Below are 25,293 nucleotides of genomic sequence, written 5' to 3'. Positions count from 1 at the left end.
AATTTTGCACATACCAAACCACCTTTCATTCCGAAGGAGAAGGATAATAAACCCTTTCCGAAGAGGTCATTTCTTGATGAAGCCACAAAACAGGAACTTAGAAGGAAGAAGCTTTGTTTCACCTACAAGGAGCCATGAGAACCAGGACACCAATGTTTGGGAAAAGGAAAGATTCACTATATTGAAGTAATGTCCGATGGAGAAGAGGAGCCTGAGGAAAGTGAACCACCAAGGGAAGAATTTGCTAAGGAAACCAGCTTGGCGGAGAGAATCTCCACATTGGTGCGGAGGGGAGGGGTCATTGCCACACTGGCGGGTACCCCAAGGTGCAGTGTATTTAGGGTACGTGGTAAACTCCAAGGGCAACAAGTCTTGGTTATGCTCGACAGTGAGGCCTCACTCAACTTCATAAACTCATCACTCCTCACCCGAAGGGGTTTGTGTACAAAGGAGCATGAAGGGTTCGATGTCAAGGTGGTAGGAGGCAATCTCCTATCATGCACTCACTTGGTTCCGCAACTAAGCATCACCATGGGAAATTACATGGTGACGGACGATTTCTTTGTAGTAGATCTAGATGACATGAATGTCATATTGGGCATTCAATGGATGGAGACCCTTGACCAGTACACACAGAGCTTCAAAAGGATGGAGTTCTCATTCGAGGTGGATGGCAGGAAGGTGGTTCTCAGAGGAATGTCGAATGGTGGTCCGAGGGAGATTTCCGCCAAACAGATGGAAGCCATTTTCCGACATGATGAAGTAGTCTGGGCAGCACATTGCTTGATCTTGACAAAAGTTGTGAAAGAGCATTCGACTTACTACCAAGATGAGGAACTTCACTCAGTTTTGGATAAGCATAGTTTGGTCTTTGCTGGCATTCCACCTGGTATACCCCAACACCGAGGGTTCGAGCACACCATCGAGTTGGAGGAAGGAGCAAAACCCGTTATCACCACACCCTACCGCCACCCGAAAAAGTTCAAAAAAGAGATAGAGAAAACGATCCAAGAACTCCTCGATAGGATGGATCCGGCCCAACTCTAGCCCCTTTGCATCCTCGGTGGTACTGGGGAAGAAGAAGGACTGAACTCTCAAAATGTGTGTTGACTACCGTGCATTGAACAAGAAGACTATCAAGAATAGATACCCCATTCCCAGGATCAATGAGCTGCTGGACGAACTACATGGCGCAGTCTATTTCTCCAAAATTGATCTCCACTCCGGGTACCATCAGATCCGTATGAGGGAGCAAGATGTGGAAAAGATAGCTTTTCGTTGCCATTACAGACACTATGAGTTCTTGGTCATGTTGTTTCGATTAACCAATGCTCCGGCCACTTTTCAGTCCTGCATGAACCACATCTTCAACAAGCAACTACGTAAGTTCCTACTGGTATTCTTCGATGACATACTCATCTACAGCAAGACCTGGGAGGAACATCTGAAACATTTGGATGAAGTATTAGGGATTATGAAATCGCAATCATTGTATGCCAAAAGGTCCAAATGTGAATTTGGAATGACAGAGGTCCTATACTTGGGTCACATCATCAACACCCAGGGGGTACTGTTGTGACCTTTTCCACACATTGCCCCATTGCAAATGGGGACCCTCTCTTTTCCTGCTTTCTAGGATTTTGTTAGTGTCCTGTGACCTTTTGCTACAGTTTCACCGAGCCTTCTCCAGTTCAGAGCATTTCAGGCCCTGACGATTGAAAGTTAGTTTTTGCAAGTTATGTGATTCCGAAGTGTGAACGCCACCAAAGTGCTTAGAGAGGCCAAAGGACGAAGATTGCAATTGATTTGGACGAATTTGGACAACTTTCTATTTTTAGAAAGTTTGCTTTTTGCTTTTTTCCTATTTTTTAGGAAGTTTCATTTTCGGCCTTTTTAGCCCGATCCCCGGTATGGCCATTTTTAGAAAGTTTTTCCTATTTTTTAGGGATGTTTGCTTTTTGCTTTTTCGGGATGCAAACCTAGGGTTTACACTTGCACCACTGACCTGCTTCGACCGGAATTCGAAAATTCCAAGTTTTGACCTAAAAAGCTGAATCCCTAGATTTTAGGCTTTTTGCTTTTTCGGGATGCAAACCTAGGGTTTACACTTGCACCATCGACCAACTTCAACCGGAATTCAAAAATTCCAAGTTTTGACCTAAAAAGCTGAATCCCTAGATTTTAGGCTTTTTGCTTTTTCGGGATGCAAACCTAGGGTTTACACTTGCACCATCGACCAGCTCCGACCAGATCTCGAAAATTCCAAGTTTTGACCTAAAAAGCTAAAATCCCTAGATTTTAGGCTTTTTGCTTTTTCAGATGATCCACCTAAGCACGGATTTCAAATTTCAAGTTAATCCGATTAAATTAGATTAAACTGTGAAATTTTGAAATTTCTTTCAAAAAATTCTTCTAAGTTTGGCTAACAAGGGTTTTGAAGTGTTTTTGCAGGTTCAAACCCCGTCACAAAGGATGAAGAGATCATGTGGGTGTTGAGGTTAAAGTCCGTCACGAGTTTGGAGGTCACGTAGGAGGCTACTCTAAAGTCCGCCCCACCTAAAGAGGTCATGGAAGAGCATTGGTTAAAGTCTGCCCACCTTAGGAGACCATGAGGGAGCAACCTCCAAAGTCCGCCCCACCTTAGGAGATCATGTGGGTGCAAGGGTCAAAGTCTGCCCAGCCATGAGGAGACCATGAAAGAGGCCAAGGTAAAGTCCGCCCAGCCAGAAGGAGACCATGAAGGAGGCAAGTCCAAAGTCCGCCCCACCTTAGGAGATTATGTGGGGCCTAAGGTAAAGTCTGCCCAAGTTTGAAGGGGCCATGAAGAGTCCAAGCCAAAGTCCGCCCAGCCATGAAGAAGTCATGAAGGAGGTGAGCTTGAAGTCCGCCCAAGGGAGATGGAGGCTATGTGGGGGCTAAGCTTAAAGTCCGCCCAAGTCTATAGAGGTCACATGGGTGCTAAGGTCAGAGTCCACAGGGAAACCTTGCTAGAAGTCCGCCCAAGATGCTAGGTCGAGGAAGAAGAAGACCATGAAGAGGCCAACCTAAAGTCCGCCCAAGGTTGAGAGGCCACGAAGGAGCGCTCAACAAAGTCCGCCCCACCTTGATGGAGACCATGAAGGGGCTAGGCCTAAAGTCCGCCCACCTTAGGAGACCATGGAGGTGCAAGACTTAAAGTCCGCCCAAGGCATAAAAGGGGCCATGAAGGAGGTAACTCCAAAGTCCGCCCAGCCATGAAGGAAGCCATGAAGGAGTCAACATCAAAGTCCGCCATACCTGGAGAGGTTGGCTAAATTCGCCAAAATTTGAAAAGGATGGAAATAAAATTCAAAAATTCAACCTACACATGGAAGGTCAAACAAAGTCAACATGATGTCACAAAATCCACATAAATTTCAAAATTAAATCCAAAATGAAGAAATATCTAAATAAAAAAAAAAAATCCTCAAAATAAATCCAAAATGGAATGTTTTTTTTTGAGAATATTGAAGGAATATTAAAAATTTATTAAGATATTAATTCAAAATGGAAAGTTTTTTTGGAAAAGGGAATATTGGAGGATTAATGAATATCTTCAAACTTAAATTAAAATGGAAAGTTTTTTTAGAATTAGAAGTATGAGTTGGGTGATTTTAGGGGTTTTTCTTAAAACTTGTCTACAAATACTTCATTATCAAATTCATTATTACACCAAGAAGTTCAAAATTACTAAGGAGAGCTTAGTAAAATACTTTCAGTTTGGAGTTCATCTGGAGGAAATTCCAAATATTGCTGGAAGTCGGATAAATATTTTGGCAGAAGGCTTACAGATTTCTGGAGAAAGGCATCTTTTCTAAATTTTCTCAATTTTTTGGAGAAAAGTCTAGCCAAGTCAGAGGTAAAATTAAAATTGTGAATTTTCTGGATATTTTTCTAGAATTTAATAAATGATTTTGGAGAAAGAAAATTCAACTTTTTTTTGGCTAAGTATAAATTTTTTTTCGAAAGTTTTAACACTTGATGAGGACTTCAACCGGCTTCAAGGCTGAGGGTTTGGAGGTGAAAATTCAACTTTTTTTGGCTAAGTATAAAATTTTTTTCGAAAGTTTTAACACTTGATGAGGACTTCAACCAGCTTCAAGGCTGAGGGTCTGGAGGTGAAAATTCAACTTTTTTGTCTAAGTATAAAATTTATTTTTCGAAAGTTTTGACACTTGATGAGGACTTCAACCAGCTTCAAGGCTGAGTGTCTGGAGGTGAAAATTCAACTTTTTTGGCTAAGTATAAAAAAAAAATTCGAAAGTTTTGACACTTGATGAGGACTTCAACCAACTTCAAGGCTGAGGGTGTGGAGGTGAAAATTCAACTTTGGTGGCTAAGAAATGAGAGTAAAAAAAAAAAAAGGAAAATTTTCCAACACTTAGCCATTTCGCGGCCCCGTTATTTTTTTCAAAATTCTGCAGAATTTTTTCTAACTTAAAGTTTTTATCATTCATCTGCAGGTCTTGAGCGCCATGAAGTTCCAGGTAGATAAAGATGCTCCTCCTGAGTCAAGGATGACTTCCAAGTGGAAGAACATCAGCGACACCAACCTCAGACACATCAATCTAAGGGAGTTTAAGAAGCGAATGTTTGGTCTGGACAACCTTGTGCCTACCACCATTGCGCGAAAGATGATGAAGAGTGGTATCGTACACGCTGCCGGTTTCCTCCCCACCATGCAGTGCAATGAACTAGTAGTTGAGTGCGCCAAACACTACAACCCCATCAGTAAGGATATTGTTGCACCTGATGGAAGAGTGTTGGCAAATGTCAGCGATGAGGCCATCAAAGAGGCCTTCAGGATCCCTGAGTACCACAACACAGTATATATGACCAAGGATGAAGCTGACAGTCTGTACCATGATCACCTGGAAGAATATGATGCCATAGTTAATCATTCCTGGTTAGACAAACCGAGGAAGGGCGCCTCTAAACTCTAGAGAAAGAGCCTAGTACGAGCATACTTAAAGGAGGACATTGGGGACATGATTGTCTTGCTCAATAGAATAATAGGAAATCCTCAAGGAGCTCCATTCGAACCCTGGATGTATTATTTCATTAATGAAATAATCAATGGAGTAAAAATGATAGACTGGGCCCGTATGATCAGCTATAGTTTAGACAGCCAGCTAAGGAATCTGGAGGCAAACAGGACTTTCTTCATGAGTTCTTACTTGTTCTATTCTTTAGCCAGGACCTACAGGTATAGAGGTCTCACTTGTAGAGGGGAAGTTGGGAACAAGGAGAACCAATTTCCGGTATATGATTGCTATCTCCAGCTCCATATGGAGGAAAAGTTCCATTTCAAAAGGGTGAATGATGCCTTCCTGATGCACATTACCCGGACCCTTCAAGGTGGCCTGCACCAGAGGCTCTCTCAAGAGTCTATGGACTTTATCAGTCGGTTCGAGTGTTGGTACATCCAATATCCAAAGTTCACTTACCTCCAAATTCAGGGATTCTCTGGTCCTCCATACAAGCTTCCAGCTTACCCAACCAATCGAGTGGTGTTGCTCGAGGTTGTGAGACAACTGGAGGAGTACATAGTGATTCAAAGGGATAAGCAGAAGAAGGTAGGCACATCCTCACTTACAATTGGTAATGGGCTGGAAACATGTCCATCATCACAAGCTGCAGCTACCGCTAAGAAAGAGCTGGTCTAGTATCCCTTTTACCAATACAAGGCAAGAAAAGATTTCGATCAATTCCAGAGGATAAAGAAGATCAAAGGGACAACGTTTGAGCACAGACTAGATCTGGAAGACTACTGGGCTAATGCAGCCGATAGTTTTGAGATCCGGAAGAGGTTCTGGTCAAGAATTCCTCTAAGTATGGTGAGAGCAATGGAAGTGTTCAAAGTTGCCGATCAGGTGGAAGAAAGCCTAAAACTTCAACAGCCGGGTTTTGAGAAGATGAAGAATGAACCTTTGGTCTTGATAGATTGGACAGAGGGAGAAAAATCAGACCTAGTAGACCTCATGAGGTCAGTAGTTGAATACTCAAGGTGGTGGGCATCTGAAAAGACAAAACAGTTGAAGGCCAAAGGTATGGTTCTAACTTATGAATTAATGGGAGTGGATGATACTCTGTCCGTCCACTCTTGTACCTCCGCCGATGATGCTCGGAATCCGGAAAGTGTCGGATCTCGAAAGAGAAAAGAGTTGGGTGGAAGCTCCACAAAGTTCACAGGGAAAAGGGCTGTAGGTGAGAGAAGAAAATCCAACGAAAGTCACTCCATCCTAAGTGCTACTTCCATTGCGCCTAGTCAGAGTACAATTGGGGAACAAGAGATAAATATCTATGTGAGTGATGATGAAGTAAGAGTTCTTTCTCAGCCAGTTGAGGAGGTGGTGGAGAAGGTCTTCCGAACTCCAGACATAGGGCAGGATGAAGCCCCTATAATTTTCTTGGATGGCATACCAGCGAACCCAGGAGAAGCAGACGATGAGTTTGATTGGAATACTCTAGAACAATCAACCATTCCTGATTGGCCCAGAGCAACAATAAAGGCCAAGGTTCCCAAGGAGGTCCACTCAACCAAGGAGGCTACCGCAGCATTCCTGGAGAAGGTGAATGAGCTCGCCGCAGCTAAACCGCCCAAACCAGCCAGGAAGTTCTCCCTAATTCAGAGAGACAGTGCCGGATTCAGGACTGTCCAGATAGCAGTGCCCAAAGAAGGGAAGACTAGGGACAATGTCACCGCAGATGACTACAAGATCACCACCATAGAGATAGGTAAGCCTACCCAGGACCAGGAGGTCCAATATTTTGACGACTCCTGTAATGTTCTAAAGACAAGGCTGGCTCATGAGAAAGAAAAGAGAAAGAAAGTGGAGGAAGAGAACCAGCAGTGGAGGAAGTATGTTCTCCATCTTACCAGCCCGCTCAACCATGAAGTCCCAGCTACTCCACCACAGCCTCTTCAGCAGGGATCAATGAAGGACTATGATGAGATGAAGGGATTGTACACTCAAGAAAAGGAGTGGATTTTAGATGCTGTGATATGCGCTGACACCCTGGTAGAAAACTTAGTATCAGCGCATGAGGCAACTTCTTTATTGATTGATCGTATCCAGGATCTATCATCCAATTGGGAAGAAGTGGATGAAATTCAAAATGAAATACTCCCTCACCTAAAGGTTATCCAAGACATGTCAAAGAAGAGCTTAGTGGATGCAGGCATCATGCAGACAGGAGACAGGTACGACTTCGGCACGTGGTACTATGCTCTGGTCACTCGGATCGAAGTCCTGAAGAAATCCGAGACCAAGTGTTTTGAGACAGAGGCAAGGGTTAGAGAGATCCTGGGCAAGGTATTCCTAGTGGCATCAGAGATCTGGCAAAAGGAAAGCCTAAGGGAGAAGCATTTACAAGCAAAGAACCTAAGAGCCAGGATTCAAACAAGCTACTTCCGAGATTCAGGGATGATTGACAAAGGCGATCTTTCTAAGATTGCAAACTTCCTCTCCATCGATGACAACTTCCTCACCCAGGCAGTAGAGTGGGAAGGCATTCTTGCTACGTGCGCCGACGATGTGGATCTCGTCGACTTCCAAATTGGCGGTTTGCCAAGTGTCACCATAGAGGAGGTCAAGCTCGTGGTGTCCAGATACGTTGAATCTCTGAAAGAGGAAAGTGGCCGCTCACCTTAGTAAAATTAGCAGCTGCCCCACTTGTCACTCTTTCCTTTGCTTGAACTGATAGTATTTCGGGAAACCCTAATTAGGGTTTAGGACTTTCAATCTTGGCCCTTGATCACTGTTTGATCCCGGCCATTCAGTTATTTTTGAGAAACTATATAAGGTTGCCTCCCCTCATTTGAAAAGGGTGAGGTTTTTGATGTATTGTTGCTTAAGGTCATTTCCAGATAATATATTGCATGTGCGCTGCTTTGTAATCTCTATTATTTGAATGATTTGCATGGTTTCAATTGCCTCAACACTTAGTTAAAATTAATTTAGATTTGCTTTCATTGTTGTTAATTCGAATGAAGGATTTGATAAGTGTCAATTGATGGTGTATCTCCGCTCATACTTTTGGTGTATGGATGATTTCCATCTCACCGTGCAAAGTTAGTCTGAGCCCATCCCCTGTGCATCCCAACATCTCGATCATAAGCACAACCCATTGAAGATTGCACCGGCCTTGTGTAGTTGTCCCTAGTGTGGCGAAGCAAGGTTTGGTTTCTTGAGAGCACCCAGTTGATACCGTCTCCAGAATTCGTAGGATTAGATTAGCCTTCCTGAACCCTATCTCTTTTTCCCTTTCTTTTGAAAGTCTAAATCCCAGAAAATCAAAAAAAAAAAAAGAAGAAGAGCCTAAAAATTGCTAAATCCATCGAAGTCCAGCAGTTCAAGAATACTTGTCAAACGTAAGTCCCCCTTGAAAATTTCAGCATACACTACCCAAGAAGCTATTCCACTAAAGTCGCTTGTTCGCACACATAGACCTTGGAATCAGTAGTGATTTTTCAGGAGAGGATAGAATACCTTCGGGTATCCTATCCTAATGTTTGGTAGATGATAAAACAGACACCAACAGGTACAAGTTCACTAGGAGAAGATTCATGCAATTTTGGATTGGCCTCCACCGAAGACTCTCTCGGAGCTGCATGGATTTTTTGGATTGTGCAGTTATTATAGGAGGTTTGTGAAAGGATTTTCACAACTTGGTGCACCATTGACAGATCTGACAAAGAAAGGATCCTTCCATTGGAGTGTGCAGGCGTAGCAGACCTTCGACAAATTAAAAGAAGTTGAGTACGTGTCCGGTTTTGGCACTACCAGACTTCACTCCCCCTTTCATCCTGGAGTGCGATGCCTTGGGAGTAGGCATTGGAGTGGTGTTGATGCAAGACCATCACCCCATTGCGTTCGAGAGTCAGAAGCTCTCGGGAGTTGAGCAGTTGTACTCCATCTACGACAAGGAGACGCTTGCCATCATGCACGAACTGACGAAGTTTCGGCAGTGCCTCATCGGGGCAAAGTTTGTGGTGTGGACAGACCACAACAGCTTGCAATATTTCTTGGAATAGAGGGATCTAAATGAACGACAACAGAAGTGGGCTGGCAAAGTCCAGGCATTTGATTTCGACATTGAGTATGTGAAGGGCAAGAATAACATGGTAGTTGATGCCCTGTCAAGAAGGCCTGCCATATGTTCTTTATCCCAGATTTCGGCGGATTGGAAGGAACACCTGTTGGTTGAATACTTCAAGAATACTTTTTCCTCCGAACTGATGGATGGTCAAGTGTAGGATGACCGATACAAGGTGGTTGATGACGTCATTTACTACAAGGACAGAATTTATCTGGTACTTGAGTCCAAGATGAAGGAAAAGATTTCGAAGGAAACGCACGACTCTCCCTTGGCTGGACACTCAAGATATTTGAAAACCTACAGACAGATCCGACAAAGGTTTTCCTGGAAGGGGCTTAAAGACGACGTCCTCCAGTATGTGCGGGAGTGCTCCACCTGTCAGCAGAACAAATTTGAGAACACCCTACCGATCGGACTACTGCAACCACTGCCAATCCCCGACCAAAAATGGGATAGCATCTTGATGGATTTCATCACTGGGCTCCCCAGAGTGCAAGTAAAGGATTACATTTTCATCGTAGTTGATCGCTTGACCAAGTATGCACATTTTTTTGCTATCCCCACAGGATACCAAGCAGTTCAAGTGGCCGAGTTGCTCTTCCGTGAGGTATTTCGCTTACATGGTCTACCGCGAAACATAGTCAGTGACAGGGATAGCCGTTTTTTGAGTACCTTCTGGATGGAGTTATTTCGGTTGGCAGGAACCGAGTTGTCGCCCAGCATGAGCTACCATCCGCAGACAGATGGACAGACCAAGATTGTGAACAAATGGCTGGAGGGTTATCGTAGGAACTACGTCTTAGCTCAACAAAAGCCTTGGGTTCGTTGGTTACATTTGGGTGAACATTGTTACAATACCACCTATCACATGTTGATAGGCATGCCACCCTTCAAAGCTCTGTACGGTTATGAACCTCCTTCATTTGTTGACTTGGCATTGGAGGACAGTAGTGCATCGAGGGCCAAAGATTGGCTTTAGGAGAGTTTAGACATCCTGACATCTCTTAAAGATAACCTGCAGAGGGTGCAGAACTAGCAAAAGATGTATGCTGACCAACATCAGGTTGAGCTAAATTTTGAGGTTGGCGATCTGGTGTACCTCCGACTTCAACCACACAAACAATCCTCCTTGAAGACAAGTGGTAAGGAGAAGTTGAAGCCGTGTTTCTATGGACCCTACAGGGTGGTTCAGAGGGTGGGTGAAGTTGCCTACAAGTTGGAGCTTCCTGAGGGGAGTCAGATTCACAATGTTTTTCACGTGTCATGTCTCAAGAAGGCCGTCGGGCAGCGCGTCACAGTGTCCAAGGATCTGCCACCCATCGATGAAGAAGGGAAACTAATTTTGGAGCCAGCAGAGACCATTGATGTCAGAGAAAAGAGGTTGAGATCATGCACAGTCAAGGAGTTCCTTGTGCGCTGGAAGAATCTACCCATCGAGGATGCCACCTGGGAAGGCGAGCAAATTCTGGAGCATCCAAGCCTGAAATTGCTCGAGGGCAAGCAATTTTTGGCCCGGGAGGGCTGTGATGTCCCCGATATAGTTAAATAATAAATTTAATTATTTTATTGTAAGGCCCCAAATTTAATAACAAACCTTTCGGGCCCTTTTATTTTATTAGATTAGGCAAGTCTTAGTTGGTTGTGTTGGCCCATTTGTAATCCTTCGGGAAGTTTCCCGGAGCCCATATATATGGCCGAGTTAGCCTTTGTCATAGGTATGCAATTTTGGTATTTTCTCTTGTTTGTGCAAATTCCAGTTGGAGTTCTGTTATCCGCCATTTCGGAGGTGAAAGACCCTCCCTATTTGGTTCTCGCAGTTTCGGTGGGAGTATCTCCTCACCCTATTGTGCCTTGCCCTCAGTCCCGGATTGTTGTGCATTAATCTGACTATTCTCTGGATCGTGTAATAACATACAAATCTTCTTGTTCATTGTTCATCTGGCATCATATCTTATTGCAAGCTTCATCGATTGGTTCGACGACTAGTCTTCACTACTATACAGTTTTCACATTGTACGAACTGCACCCTCACCGTACGGTCTCACACCGTACTGCCACCCTTCCTCACTCCACCGTACATCCTTTGAACCATACGGCCTCCCTCACTCCATCGGACGACATTCAAACCATGCTGACACCCCTCCTCACACCACCCTACAACCTTCACTCCACTATACGGCCATTGCACCGCACGACCCCTCCTTCACCATACGACCTTCCGCACCCTCACCGTACATCACACCTCCACCATACGGCCACCCAACCACTGTACGGGTGTCCCTTCCACCGTACTATAGATCAACCCTCGACACCGTACAGGCCCGAAACATTACAATGAGTAAACTTCAATTTCAAGCCTTCATGAGAAAAGTTGGAATAGAGGAGAGAAGTATGTTGGATGGCATTTCACCTTGAATGGATTCAACTTGAAGCTAACTTCATGACTCAGCAATTCCAAGCGAACTTCATGTTTCCATCTCTTGGAGCGAAGTTGAACTTCATGAGTTACCACTTGGGAGCAAATTTCATGTTTGGAAAGATAAGCAAACCTAGCAAGTAAGCTGATTGAAAGAAAATCTCAAATGCACACCATTTTGAACGAATTTCTAAACTTCATGAGTTGCTGTTTTAGAGCAAACTTCATGAGTTCACCAAGAGGAGTGAAGTTTACAACTTCATGACTTTTCCTTTAGGAGCGAACTTCATGATTCCACCAAGAGGAGCGGTTTTAAGAGTGAAGTTGGGTATAAATAGGCGAAATGAATTAGAAGTTGACAACTTCATGAATCATCATTTTGGAGCGAAGTTGATAACTTCAGTAGTTGCAAGAGTGGAGTGAAGTTTGAACTTCATGACTTTGCCTTGAGCGAAATTCACCTATAAAACAACTTCATGACTTCATACTTTTGGAGCGAATTTAACAACTTCATGACTTCATACTTTGGAGCGAATTTAACAACTTCATGACTTGCCTTTTGGGAACGATTTCACAACTTCATGAATTGAAGGATTGGAGCGAAGTTCAACTTCAGGTTTGACTGTTTTGGAGCGAACTTCAGGTTTGAACAGTTTGGAGCGGATTTCATGTTTGGAGAAGACAAGCAAGCTTAGCAAACAAGGTAATGGAAATAAGACATCATGAGTACAACCCTTCGGATGAGATATTACAACTTTATGACTTGTTTTGGAGCGAATCTCCTACTTCAGCAGTTCAAGATTTGGAGCGAAGTTTACACTTCATGAATTAAGCTTTTGAAGCAAACTTCATAAGTTGGGGATTTAGAGCGAATTTTGCCTTCAAGCATTCATGAATGAAAAGTGGAAATAAAAGAATGAAATAAATTTGAGATGAATGGATTTCATGAGTTGATGAGATGAATGAATTTCACAAGTTGGTGAGATGAATGCCAACTTCATGATTTGACCTACATAAGCAAACTTCACTATTTGGAGGGTATGAGCGAAGCTCAAGAAAATGAAGAAGATTAAGGCAAGGGAAACTTAATGAACATCAAGGATGGGATACACTTCAAGGGATCCTCTCCAAGAGTGAAAAAACAACTCTAAGTGTTGCTTCATCAGGGCAAATTCTATTTATATGCTTTAACTAATCCTATATATCAAGTGTATTTGATACTCACCTGTTTGTTTTGCAGGAAATGAAGAAAGAAATAAGGAGATCGCACAAGAAACGTTCAACGACATGAAGAGTCACAAGAGGAGTTTGGAGTTTCGAAGAAGAGATGCAAAGATAACATCAAAAGTTCATTCTAAGGCATTTGAGAGGATAGTTTTAGAAGAGTTAATCAAAGTTAGAAGATCATCGTCATCTTCGCTGAAACTAGATAATGTTGAGTATCAAGAGATATTCCTTCATGATGCATCAAATCAAGTCTACGAAATGCAAGATCGAGGTGGCATCCTAGTCACTATTTCTACCAATCAAAGGAGGTCCACATTAGCATGTCTAGATGCAATGTAGCTGACTCACAGTGATGGCACAAACTCCAAGGCACCTACCACTGATATCTATTGGTCCACACATGAAATGTAATTTTCTCATTGGCTAAGGAGATTTTGTTGTAACAAACCCTAATTAGGGTTTTAACTATAAAATCTTGGCCATTCATTGTAAATAAACTCTTTATAAAAGCTCAAACTCTTCATTTGTAAAAGTTAATAGTTAGTGAATACTCAATAGATAGTCTTAAGAGAGTAGAATAGAAGTTAGAGTAGAGTAGAAAGAGAAGGCAGAAATTGTTGCCCAAGTTGTAAATGAACTCCATTTTCATTGAAGTTATGCTGAAGTGTGTTGTTTCATTACAATGTGCATGGTTTCTTGTTGGATCTTCATGTTAGACGATAAATAATTAGAATGCATGGAGGAATTTGTTGAATGTATTCATGTGGAACCCACCTAATCCATACCACTAGCCTCTTGCTGCTTTTAAGTGCATCTTGTGTTATCAAGTGGAATAATATGAGCTCCATTTTGAATTGTTCTACACTCATTGCTTATGCATTAACTTGAATGGTGATCAATGTTTGATGGTATTGATTCGAACATCCTTGAAACGTCCTTAGAAGATTGCACCGAGCTTGTGTCAAATTGTTCAAGTTGATGGTGAGACCTCACTCAGTATTTAATGTCCCCTTTTCTAGGTGACATGAGATGAGCAGGGGTTGACCTACCATTCGAGTTCCCAAAGGTCAATGACATGGTTAGGGGACTCATTCTAAGGGTAATGGAGCTTTGCAGGGGCTTTGTGAGCCGTTTTGGACCTTCAGACGACAGTTCCTACATTTTAGGGAGGTCTCCTATTTTTTAGGGAGAACTGGCAGTTGACTGAATGACCACCTGGGGGACCAAGGAGTAGAGCAGGATCCTTTTGAGCAGTTACAGGTGTTTGGAGAGAGGTTCCTACTTTTTAGGGCGATTCCCTACTTTTTAGGAGGTTGTGGCAGTTTCCATATTTGAGGTTCCACGGGACCATACCATGGTTTCAGTTCCAAGAAGATTGGGTGTGTTTCCTAGTTTCTAGGAACATCCCTAGATTCATCCCTAGATTTTAGGGATGGGACTGTCAGTTGGCCCATATTGTCCGACATTAGTCACTGACAAGTGAAAGTCAGATTCATGTTTGGTTGGTTACTTTGGGCTATTATTGGATCTATGGAAATATTTTAATATATTTAAATATTTCCTAAGTTAGCGATTAAATAAATTAAAATAAGGCTATTCATATAGCCATTTCGAAGTAATAAGGGGTTTTTGGCTTCATCTGGTTTGATATGCCTATGTGTTATAGCTCGTTGGAAAGGTTTTGAACTTTGCTACATGATTCTCACCTCTGAGGGGTCTTTTTGGATGCTTGAAGCTATTTATTCGCAATAAAGTGATATTTTTCTATAGTTGGACGTCATAATTGGGAAAGTGTAACTTTAATTATAAAGCACAAGCTTTATTATTCTTTAGGGTTCGACTTGCAAAAAGAACGGAGTTATAAGGAGATGAAAACATAATTGATAGCATCTTTGATCATTTTGAAACTTGCGAATTTGGGAATTGCTTTGGAAGAGTGATTTTCATCTGGGAAGCAACCCTAGGTCTGAGCTTGCTGCGTCCTAGCCCTTAGCAGGAGTTGACAGTGGATTTATCCAGGATTGCAAAGAGATTGTCAGAGGTAGAAGACACATCTTCTTGTCCTGAAGATTTAGCGTGCATATTGGGGGTTTAAATAGTGCGGCTAGTCTATTTCAGTTGGCACGTGATTTGCAGCAGATTGCATGCCTCCTTTGCAACCACGCCTTGTTTGTATGTTGGCTTGAAGGGTTGTATTCAGCTTATTTGGTCTTCCTTGTTTGTTGCCAGTAATATTCCTCCATTTGGCATCAATCCAGATTGGGAACAGCTCCAAATAAATGTATGGATTTTTGCTGAATACAAAACTAGGCTATTTGCCTGGTATGATTTGCAGTATTTTCAGATTGTTTAAATGTTCTTACATATGAACATTGTTTACTGTTTTATTACACAGTTGTTGCTATTTATCACATACTTTACTTATAAACATCAAAACCCAAAAAGAAACAATCCCTTTCTGCAACTTCTGTCTATTCTATAAGATCACCGGAAAATTACAAAAATATAGTATGTTTAATTAAGAATTTACAGCAGCAACAGCAAAAGGATTCATTTGGGATCTTTCAGTGGTATCAAACCATAATCCTGCAAGCTCTTGGGTGGTAATTGCATTCACTTGGTGTGATTGGATTTGGTTTTCAACTGGACATAAAAGAATCATCATGACAAGGTTATGTAAAAATAAACAAGTAGGGAGGGAATTTGATCAAACACCTTCAAAGAGTTCAAGACACACTAGAGGTACAACTACATCTAAAAGTACAAGGAGGAGGCCCCCTATTAAAACATTCAATGATACAGTCATAAGCAACTATCATCGGTATTGCTCCCTTCCAAAAAAACTAGAGGATATACTTACCTTCACCCAATTTAGGGGTATTCCAAATGAAGTTGAAGATGCTATGAATTTATATCAGTTGCAAATAAAAAGAGAAGAACCGATTGACTCATCCATAAATGAGGTTTGTAAAAATCTCTATGAGGAATTTGATGAACATGCTACAAGGGATGAAGTGGTACCTAAGAATGTTGAAAACATATCACAAAGGTAGGGCAACCATTCTGATTTTTATAACAGCAATCCTTCATATGAACACAATGATGATTCAAGGGTCATAGCATATGAGGAGGAAGTTGTAGGAGGGATTCCTATAGTTGGCACACAATATATGACTGTTAAACAAGAGGATGCAAGGGGAAAACAAGCCATAGCAACTCTGACTTTTATGACAGCAGTCTTGTTACTGAGCATAATCAGGATTTCGATGCTTTGGTACATGAGGATGATGGTTGTGAGGGGTCATCTCATGCAAACACTCATTGTTTGGGTGTTACTGATGCTTTTGATATTGAAGATACATGTCATAATGAGTCTGATTTTGCAAATCAGACCTTAGAAGATGGGAACAAAACAGAAAATGTGCCTAATGGTGATGGTTCCAAGGAGAGTTTGACAGATGTGTGGGAGTCTATCTTGATAGGGTAGGTGTATGTTGAACTTGGCAAATCAGCAGCCTCTAGCATGTCATTCGAGCCACCCCACGAGGTTCATAACAAAAGTGATATAACTTCTCTTCCTCAAGATATGGCAGCCTTTGGTCAAGAAGAGAATAATGATTTGCATTCTAGACTTGAAGGTACACATGGTGCAATCATGGGTTATGATAATGTGAATAATACAATCCATCATAAATCAGATTTTGTGCATTTTGGGACAGCTGATACAGAGCAATCTCAGAGGATGAATGAAGGATGGTTGGCAAAAGCCAAGCAAGCCAAGTTGATAGCTCATCAGGCCAAGGTTCAACTTCAGCACATTCATGATACACATCACCATATTGGTAATGAGGAACACGAGCTATCTAATTCTGATTTTTCAGCTGATGTTAGTTATTTTTTACATGGTGTTGATGGAATTGATAATGAGGCTCATAGTGGACCAACCACTAACGAGTTATCATTTATTGGCATAGAGGGTGTTCCCAATGCACCTTTCATTTTGTCACCTCTTTCATATGATAAGGCAGCGTTGTACTTATTGATTGGTGACTCAGTTTTCTTAGATTTGACAGTCGGCTATGAAGATCAGCATGTAAGGGACTTCATTTGTTACATGGCTCGACAAAACATTTACTTAGCAACCTTTAATGAAGGCACATTAATTTGTGGAATTATAGGTAAAGTTACAACAACTGTTTGGATGTTTTGGAAAAGTATTCAACACACTTTACTTGCTGGAAATTGGCTCATTGATGGATTCATATCAGCATTGATGGTTGGTAGTACGCGTGGCTTCAATTGGAGTGAAGTTCCTAGCTGGTTAGATGATGTTCAGGTTCACAACAGCAGTATAATGAGTATTGACATGATGGATGGATATGACAGTGCAAAGATTTGGGATCCTTGTATTGACATGTGTGGTGTATTTCTTCACTGGATCCATGATGAATTGTTTCACTTTGGGTATACAAATGTTTATATCACAGTAGCGCAACAGTTGGGTGAAGCAACGTTTATCAGATTGATATGAGATCCAGTGAATTGGTTTTCAATGTGCAGGTGGAGATTGCTTGAGGGCAAGCAATCTTCGGGAAGGGAAGATTGTAATGTCCCCTTTTCTAGGTGACATGAGATGAGCAGGGGTTGACCTACCATTCAAGTTCCCATAGGTCAATGACATGGTTAGGGGACTCATTCTGAGGGTCATGAAGCTTTGCAAGGGCTTTGTGAGCCGTTTTGGACCTTCAGAGGACAGTTCCTACATTTTAGGGAGAATTGGCAGTTGACTGAATGACCACCTGGGGGACCAAGCAGTAGAGCAGGATCCTTTTGAGCAGTTACAAGTGTTTGGAGAGAGGTTCCTACTTTTTAAGAGGTTGTGGCAGTTTCCATATTTGAGGTTCCATGGGACCATACCATGGTTTTAGTTTCAGGAAGATTGTGTGTGTTTCCTTGTTTCTAAGAGCATCCCTAGATTTTAGGGATGGGACTGCCAGTTGGCCCATCTTGTTCGGCATCAGTCATAGACAGGTGACAAAGTCAGATTCATGTTTGGTTGGTTATTTGGGGCTATTATTGGATCAATGGAAATATTTTAATATATATAAATATTTCCTAAGTTAGCGATTAAGTAAATTAAAATAAGGCTATGTATATAGCCATTTCGGAGTAATAAGGGGTTTTTGGCTTCATCTGGTTTGATATGCCTATGTGTTATAGCTCGTTGGAAAGGTCTTGAACTTTGCTACATGATTCTCAACTCCCGGAGTCTTTTTGGATACTTGAAGCTATTTATTCGCAATAAAATGATATTTTTCTATAGTTTGACGCCATAATTGGGAAAGTGTCACTTTAATTATAAAGCGCAAGCTTTATTATTCTTTAGGGTTCGACTTGCAAAGGGAAAGGAGTTAGAAGGAGATGAAAACCTAATTGATAGCATCTTTGATTATTTTGAAACTTGCGAATTTGGGAATTGCTCTAGAAGAGTGATTTTGGTCCGGGACGCAAACCCCAGGTCTGGGCTTGCTAGGATGTAGCCCTCAGCAGGAGTTGACATTGGATTTATCCAAGATTGCATAGAGATTGTCAGAGGTAGAAGATACATCTTCTTGTCCTGAAGATTCAGCGTGCATATTGGGGGTTTCAACATGGCAGCTAGTGTCTTTCAATTGGCACGTGATTTGCAGCAGCTTCCACGCCTCCTTTGCAACCACGCCTTGTTTGTATGTTGGCTTGAAGGGTTGTATTCAGCTTATTTGGTCTTCCTTGTTCGTTGCCAGTAATATTCTTCCATCTGGCATCAATATTGATTGAGAACAGCTCCGAATAAATGTATGGATTTTTGCTGAATACAAAACTAGGTTATTTGCCTGGTATGATTTGCAGTATTTTCAGATTGTTTAAGTGTTCTTACATATGAACATTGTTTACTGTTTTATTTCACAATTGTTGCTATTTATCACATACTTTACCTATAACATCAAAACCGAAAAAGAAACAATCACTTTCTGCAACTTCTGTCTATTCTATAGGATCACCGGAAAATTACAAAAATATACTATGTTTAATGAAGAATTTACAGCAGCAACAGCAAAAAAATCCATTTGGGATCTTTGAGTGGTATCAGAGCATAATCCTGCCAGCCTGTGGGTGGTAATTGCATTCACTTGGTGTGATTGGATTTGGTTTTCAGTTGGACATAAAAAGAATCATCATGACAAGGTTATGTAAAAATAAACAAGAAGGGAGAGAATTTGATCAAACACTTTCAAAGAGTTCAAGACACACTAGAGGTACAACTACATCTAAAAGTACAAGGAGGAGGCCCCCTGTTAAAACATTCAATGATACAGTCATAAGCAACTATCATGGGTATTCCTCCCTTCCAAAAAAACTACAGGATATGCTTACCTTCACCCAATTTATGGGTATTCCAGATGAAGCTGAAGATGCTATGAATTCATATCAGCTGCAAATAAAAAGAGAAGAACCGATTGACTCATCCATAAATGAGGTTTGTAAAAATCTCTATGAGGAATTTGATGAACATGCTACAAGGGATGAAGTGGTGCCTATGAATGTTGAAAACATGTCACAAAGGTATGGCAACCATTCTGATTTTTATAACAGCAGTCCTTCATATGAACACAATGATGATTCAAGGGTCTTGACATATAAGGAGGAAGTTGTAGGAGGGATTCCTACAGTTGGCACGCAATATATGAGTGTTAAACAAGAGGGATGCAAGGGGAAAACAAGCCATAGCAACCCTGACTTTTATGACAGCAGTCTTGTTACTGAGCATAATCAAGATTTCGATGCTTTGGTGCATGAAGATGATGGTTGTGAGGGGTCATCTCATGCAAACACTCATTGTTTGGGTGTTACTGATGCTTTTGATATTGAAGATACATGTCATAATGAGTCTGATTTTTCAAATCAGACCTCAGAAGATGGGAACAAAACAGAAAATGTGCCTAATGGTGATGGTTCCGAGGAGAGTTTGACGGATGTGTGGGAGTCTATCTTGATAGGGTAGGTGTATGTTGAACTTGGCAAATCAGCAGCCTCTAGCATGTCATTCGAGCCACCCCACGAGGTTCATAACAAAAGTGATATAACTTCTCTTCCTCAAGATATGGCAGCCTTTGGTCAAGAAGAGAAATATGATTTGCATTCTAGACTTGAAGGTACACATGGTGCAATCATGGGTTATGATAATGTGAATAATACAATCCATCATAAATCAGATTTTGTGCATTTTGGGACAGCTGATATAGAGCAATCTCAGAGGGTGAATGAAGGATGGTTGGCAAGAGCCAAGCAAGCCAAGTTGATAGCTCAACAGGCCAAGCTTCAACTTCAGCACATTCATGATACTCATCACCATATTGGTAAGGAGGAACACGAGCTATATAATTCTGATTTTTCAGCTGATATTGGTTATTTTTTACATGGTGGTGATGGAATTGATAATGAGGCTCATAGTGGACCAGCCACTAATGAGTTATCCTTTATTGGCATAGAAGGTGTTGCCAATGCACCTTTCATTTTGTCACCTCTTTCATATGATAAGGCAGCGTTGTACTTAATGATTGGTGACTCAATTTTCTTAGATTTGACAGTCGGCTATGAAGATCAGCATGTAAGGGACTTCATTTGTTACATGGCTCAACAAAACATTTACCTAACAACCTTTAATGAAGACACATTAATTTGTGGAAATATGGGTAAAGTTACAACAACAGTTTGGAGGTTTTGGAAAAGTATTCAACACACGTTACTTGTTGGAAATTGGCTCATTGATGGATTCATATCAGCATTTATGGCTGGTAGTACTTGTGGGCTTCAATTGGAGTGAAGTTCTTAGCTGGTTAGATGATGTTCAGGTTCACAGCAGCAGTATAATGAGTATTGACACGATGGATGGATATGACAGTGCAAAGATTTGGGATCCTGGTATTGACATGTGTGGTGTATTTCGTCAGTGGATCTATGATGACTTGTTTCACTTTGGGTATACAAATGTTTATATCAGTGTTGCGCAGCGGTTGGGTGAAGCAGCGTTTATCAGATTGATATGGGATCCAGTGAATTTGTTTTCATTGTGCAGGTTCAGATTGCATGAGAGCAAGCAATCTTCGGGAAGGGAAGATTGTAATGTCCCTTTTTCTAGGTGACATGATATGAGCAGGGGTTGACCTACCATTCGAGTTCCTGTAGGTCAATGACATGGTTAGGGGACTCATTCTGAGGGTCATGGAGCTTTGCAGGGGCTTTGTGAGCCGTTTTGGACTTTTAGACGATGGTTCCTACATTTTAGGGAGGTCTCCTATTTTTTAGGGAGAACTGGCAATTGACTGAATGACCACCTAGGAGACCAAGGAGTAGAGCAGGATCGTTTTGAGCAGTTATAGGTGTTTGGAGAGAGGTTCCTACTTTTTAGGGCGATTCCCTACTTTTTAGGAGGTTGTGGCAGTTTCCATATTTGAGGTTCCATGGGACCATACCATGGTTTCAGTTTCAAAAAGATTGGGTGTGTTTCCTAGTTTCTAGGAGCATCCCTAGATTTTAGGGATGGGACTGCCAGTTGGCCCATCTTGTCCGGCATCAGTCACAGACAGGTGACAAAGTCAGATTCATGTTTGGTTGGTTATTTTGGGCTATTATTTGATCTATGGAAATATTTTAATATATTTAAATATTTCCTAAGTTAGCGATTAAATAAATTAAAATAAGGCTATGTATATAGCCATTTCGGAGTAATAAGGAGTTTTTGGCTTCATCTGGTTTGATATTCCTATGTGTTATAGCTCGTTGGAAAGGTCTTGAACTTTGCTACATGATTCTCACCTCCCGGAGTTTTTTTGGATGCTTGAAGCTATTTATTTGCAATAAAGTGATATTTTTCTATAGTTTGACACCATAATTGGGAAAGTGTCACTTTAATTATAAAGCGCAAGCTTTTTTTTTCTTTAGGGTTCGACTTGCAAAGGGAAAGGAGTTATAAAGAGATGAAAACTTAATTGATAGCATATTTGATCATTACCCATTGCATAACATTTTTACTTGTAGGGACTACCAAAACCATCACAAACATCCAAAGGAGCAACATTTACCACTATTTCATCAACAAATTTGGAACCAACTAAATACTTCAATTTACAGTTCTTACTAACTAGGATATTAGCATCTTCTTTGATCCAACCCAACCCATATGGCTTAGGGTGTTTAAAAGTTCAAAGATCGAATTTCTCAACCAAATTTTGAGTAATAAGTTAGTTTGAGATAAACCAAATAGTGCATCAACCTTAATATTATTAAAATGAATTTTGATGTTAAATAATGCTTTTGTCAACAAATTATGTTTTAAAGATTAAAATCCACCCTCAAAGTGCATTCAATCTCTTTACCTTTATTAACCACTACATTTTTCTTATGTATGGTGGGCATAGGGTTTTCCTTACCCTTCTTACCTTCCTTAGGAGCGTACATTTTTGGACGCAAATTCTAACACGAATTCTTTTATTGGCCATCCTTGTTACAATGATCATAATGTATCATTTGTTTTCCAAACTTGTGGCATTAACCATCTTGATCTTGGCTTTAACTGCATTCTTCTTAGGAGATACTTCAAGATGATGAGCATGTGAACATGCCTCACCAATGGTCACTAGTTTGGAAAGAAAAATAAACCTTTTAAGATGGCAATGAATTTATCTTAGATATAATTCAGTAAGACCTAACCATCTTGCACATCTTTACCCATTGCATAACCCTCCTATTAAATAACTAGAGTATTTTTGTACTTTGTCCATTTTTCTATTTAAGAATTTTTGTTTCATAAACTTTTCCTCTTTTGACAAATAGGATAATATTGTTTCCTAATCAAGTGTTCAAATTGATCCATAGAACTTTTATGTTTTTTTTAATGTCATGGAATATTAGAGATTTGTAGACCAATTTTAGGCATAGCTTGTGAATCCTAGTGTAGCAAAGAAAATCTTTTGTTTTGAACAAAGAGAATGCATGCAAAAGAATACCTCCAATTGAGCCAATCAATAATCAAGGTATTCCACATTCACATCATCTTTCAATCACATAATTTCAAACCTAGCGTCCTATTTGAATATATGTTTATTTGGAAGGCTTGTTTCGCTCTTTGAAGAGTCTTATCCTCACTAGAATGAGAATCTTTATTAGGCTATTCATGGTTTCCATTGATTGAGAAGGGTTTATTATGGCATTCTCTTTCTTAGAGAAACTTGCTTCCATATCCATGTATTCCTTTTTTCTTAACATGTTTAACTCACTTCTCCATTTGTAGGATTCTATGTCTATTTGCATCGATACAATCTTCTTTCCGCTTGACCTTGTTATGGGCATGAACTTGCAAAACACTCGCAACAACCATTTCCCAAAAGATTGAACTTGTTCCAATAATACGAGTCATTAAGTTTGTTGAGATATTCCATACTTAGTTTCCAAACAATAGATTTCAGTTGAAAGCAATTAATTGATTGAATTAACTTGCAAGAAATGAACAAATTAGTAGTGAGAAAATAAAGAGAATCATCTACCAAACTTAATAACACCAATATACCTTGAAGAAAGCCACTTTGGGTGAGAACGCTAAAAAAATGAGTATATCTCATTGAGAATCACTTGTAAATCACATACAACTTGGTCTATAAGCTTCTTGGGTTTTAACAACATTAACAAACTATAACACTACCTTACATACCTCAAGAACCCTACAAACCTACTCTACAACTTGTTATAGCCATTAGGAACTTAGAATCATACATAAAAAATTTCTACAAATACCCCAGTTGCTCTCCTTGGATGTTGAATTCAAGCCAACATTACATATTTATATAGTTTCAAAGCCTTAAATATTGCTCTTGCTCTCCTTGGATGTTGAATTCAAGCCAACATTACATATTTATAAAGTTTCAATGCCTTAAATATACCCTTGGAAGTCAAAAGATTGATGATATTGAAGATACATTGAAAATTGCAATGTCTAAGGACATTTTTATGAACTTAAGTGAAATTGCCATTCTAGAAAGGTGGTTTTGAATCTGTCTTGACACTTTTGAAAATGGCTCGACACACTTGAACATACTTGGACACACCAAAAGCAAACACATTTTACAATCCCTCTCCAACATTTTGAAAGCCATAACTTTTACATACATACTTGAAATGAGGTGCAGTTTTTTTTTTTGAAATTGCATAATTTTTTAAGAGGAATTCAACTATCCGAAATTTTTTAGGGATTGATACCATTAAAGATTTGTTTGTGGACCTCGAACACAACTCTCTCTTATTTTTTATGGTGTCTAGAAAAAAACATACCCTTTTACGAATCCTTGACCCGGTGTTTTAAACAATTTAATATGATTTTATTTAGTGTTTTATTAATACATGGTATCAAAATCATTTGTAGCCATCTATTGTTTTTGAAAGGTTTTAGGTTACCCTCTTGTCTTCCTTAACGTAAGTCTTTGGATCATGCTAATGATTTGCTTCCATCTAGAATAAATTTGTTCTCTCATTGTTTTGGTTTTCCATTATTTAAGATTATACTTTGTTTGTCAATAATTTGGGATCCTTGGCTTGCTTGGGTTTGGGGTTCAAGCATGGTCATGTATTGTCTAGAACATGAATCAACTTAAATCCTAATTGACACAATATTTACTATAATTATCCATTGCATAAGAAAAATACTCACCTAGTAGAGTAAATATAAGAAAGTGCTCCAAAATTGTATCATGGACTTGTGATGTTTTTAAATATACATATATCAACATCATTTGACTTTTTATTGATATTCTCTTATCAACAATTGTGAACATGTATGCATTTCTTAGCATTATTTAGAACTACTTATAAAAAAAAACATTTTATATAATTAAGCCAATGTTTTCATCTCCTAAATGATTTCTCAATATGTGCAGCAATTCAGCAAACCTCTTTGTTGGCATAGGGGTGCCATGGTTGATTGGTACCATATATAATCGAGTTGCTCTTGGAGAAGCATTACTTGTTCATAGTGAGGGACTAAGTTTTTCCCTTGTCATTTTCTTCATCACATTTGTTCTATGCATGCTTGCTTTAGTTTTAAGGCGTTATATATTTGGTGGTGAACTTGGAGGACCAAGGTTATGGGCTTGGATAACATGTTTCTACCTCATGTTTCTATGGATCGCTTTTGTTGTGCTATCTTCTCTCAAAGTTTCTCATATAATATAAGACTAGATTCCTTTGAAGAAGAGGGGATCATAGTGATATATATTTATTAATTGGCTTTGTAATTCAATGATAGGATGGGAAGCCCTAGCATCGATTTTTCTAAGTTTGAGTTTGTAACAATTGTTATTCAATGGCTAGCATTTATCTTTTGATTATTGAAATAATAGTTTTTGTTTTCTAATCATAAAAAATAATAGTAATATAGTTAAATTAGTTTATCTATTTTAATTTCTTTAAGTATTATTTTAGAATATTACAAATTTGTAGTT

At 40.1% G+C, this 25,293-nt stretch overlaps 1 protein-coding gene across 2 annotated transcripts in view; it reads left to right on the top strand.

Annotated features, from left to right (window-relative positions):
• The window catches only part of LOC131855790 (magnesium/proton exchanger-like), a 209,879-nt gene extending 184,805 nt beyond the window's left edge, over window positions 1-25,074 (top strand). For both annotated transcript variants that reach the window (XM_059209369.1, XM_059209368.1), the window contains exon 6: window positions 24,730-25,074. In XM_059209369.1, the coding sequence (XP_059065352.1) occupies window positions 24,730-24,789 (60 nt within the window). In that variant the 3' untranslated portion in view covers window positions 24,790-25,074. The remainder of the gene's footprint in view (window positions 1-24,729) is intronic.
• Window positions 25,075-25,293: the final 219 nt, after the last annotated feature.

Source organism: Cryptomeria japonica, chromosome 7 (genome assembly GCF_030272615.1).
Source record: "Cryptomeria japonica chromosome 7, Sugi_1.0, whole genome shotgun sequence".
Lineage (NCBI taxonomy): Eukaryota > Viridiplantae > Streptophyta > Pinopsida > Cupressales > Cupressaceae > Cryptomeria > Cryptomeria japonica.
This window is presented reverse-complemented; position numbering and strand designations above follow the sequence as displayed.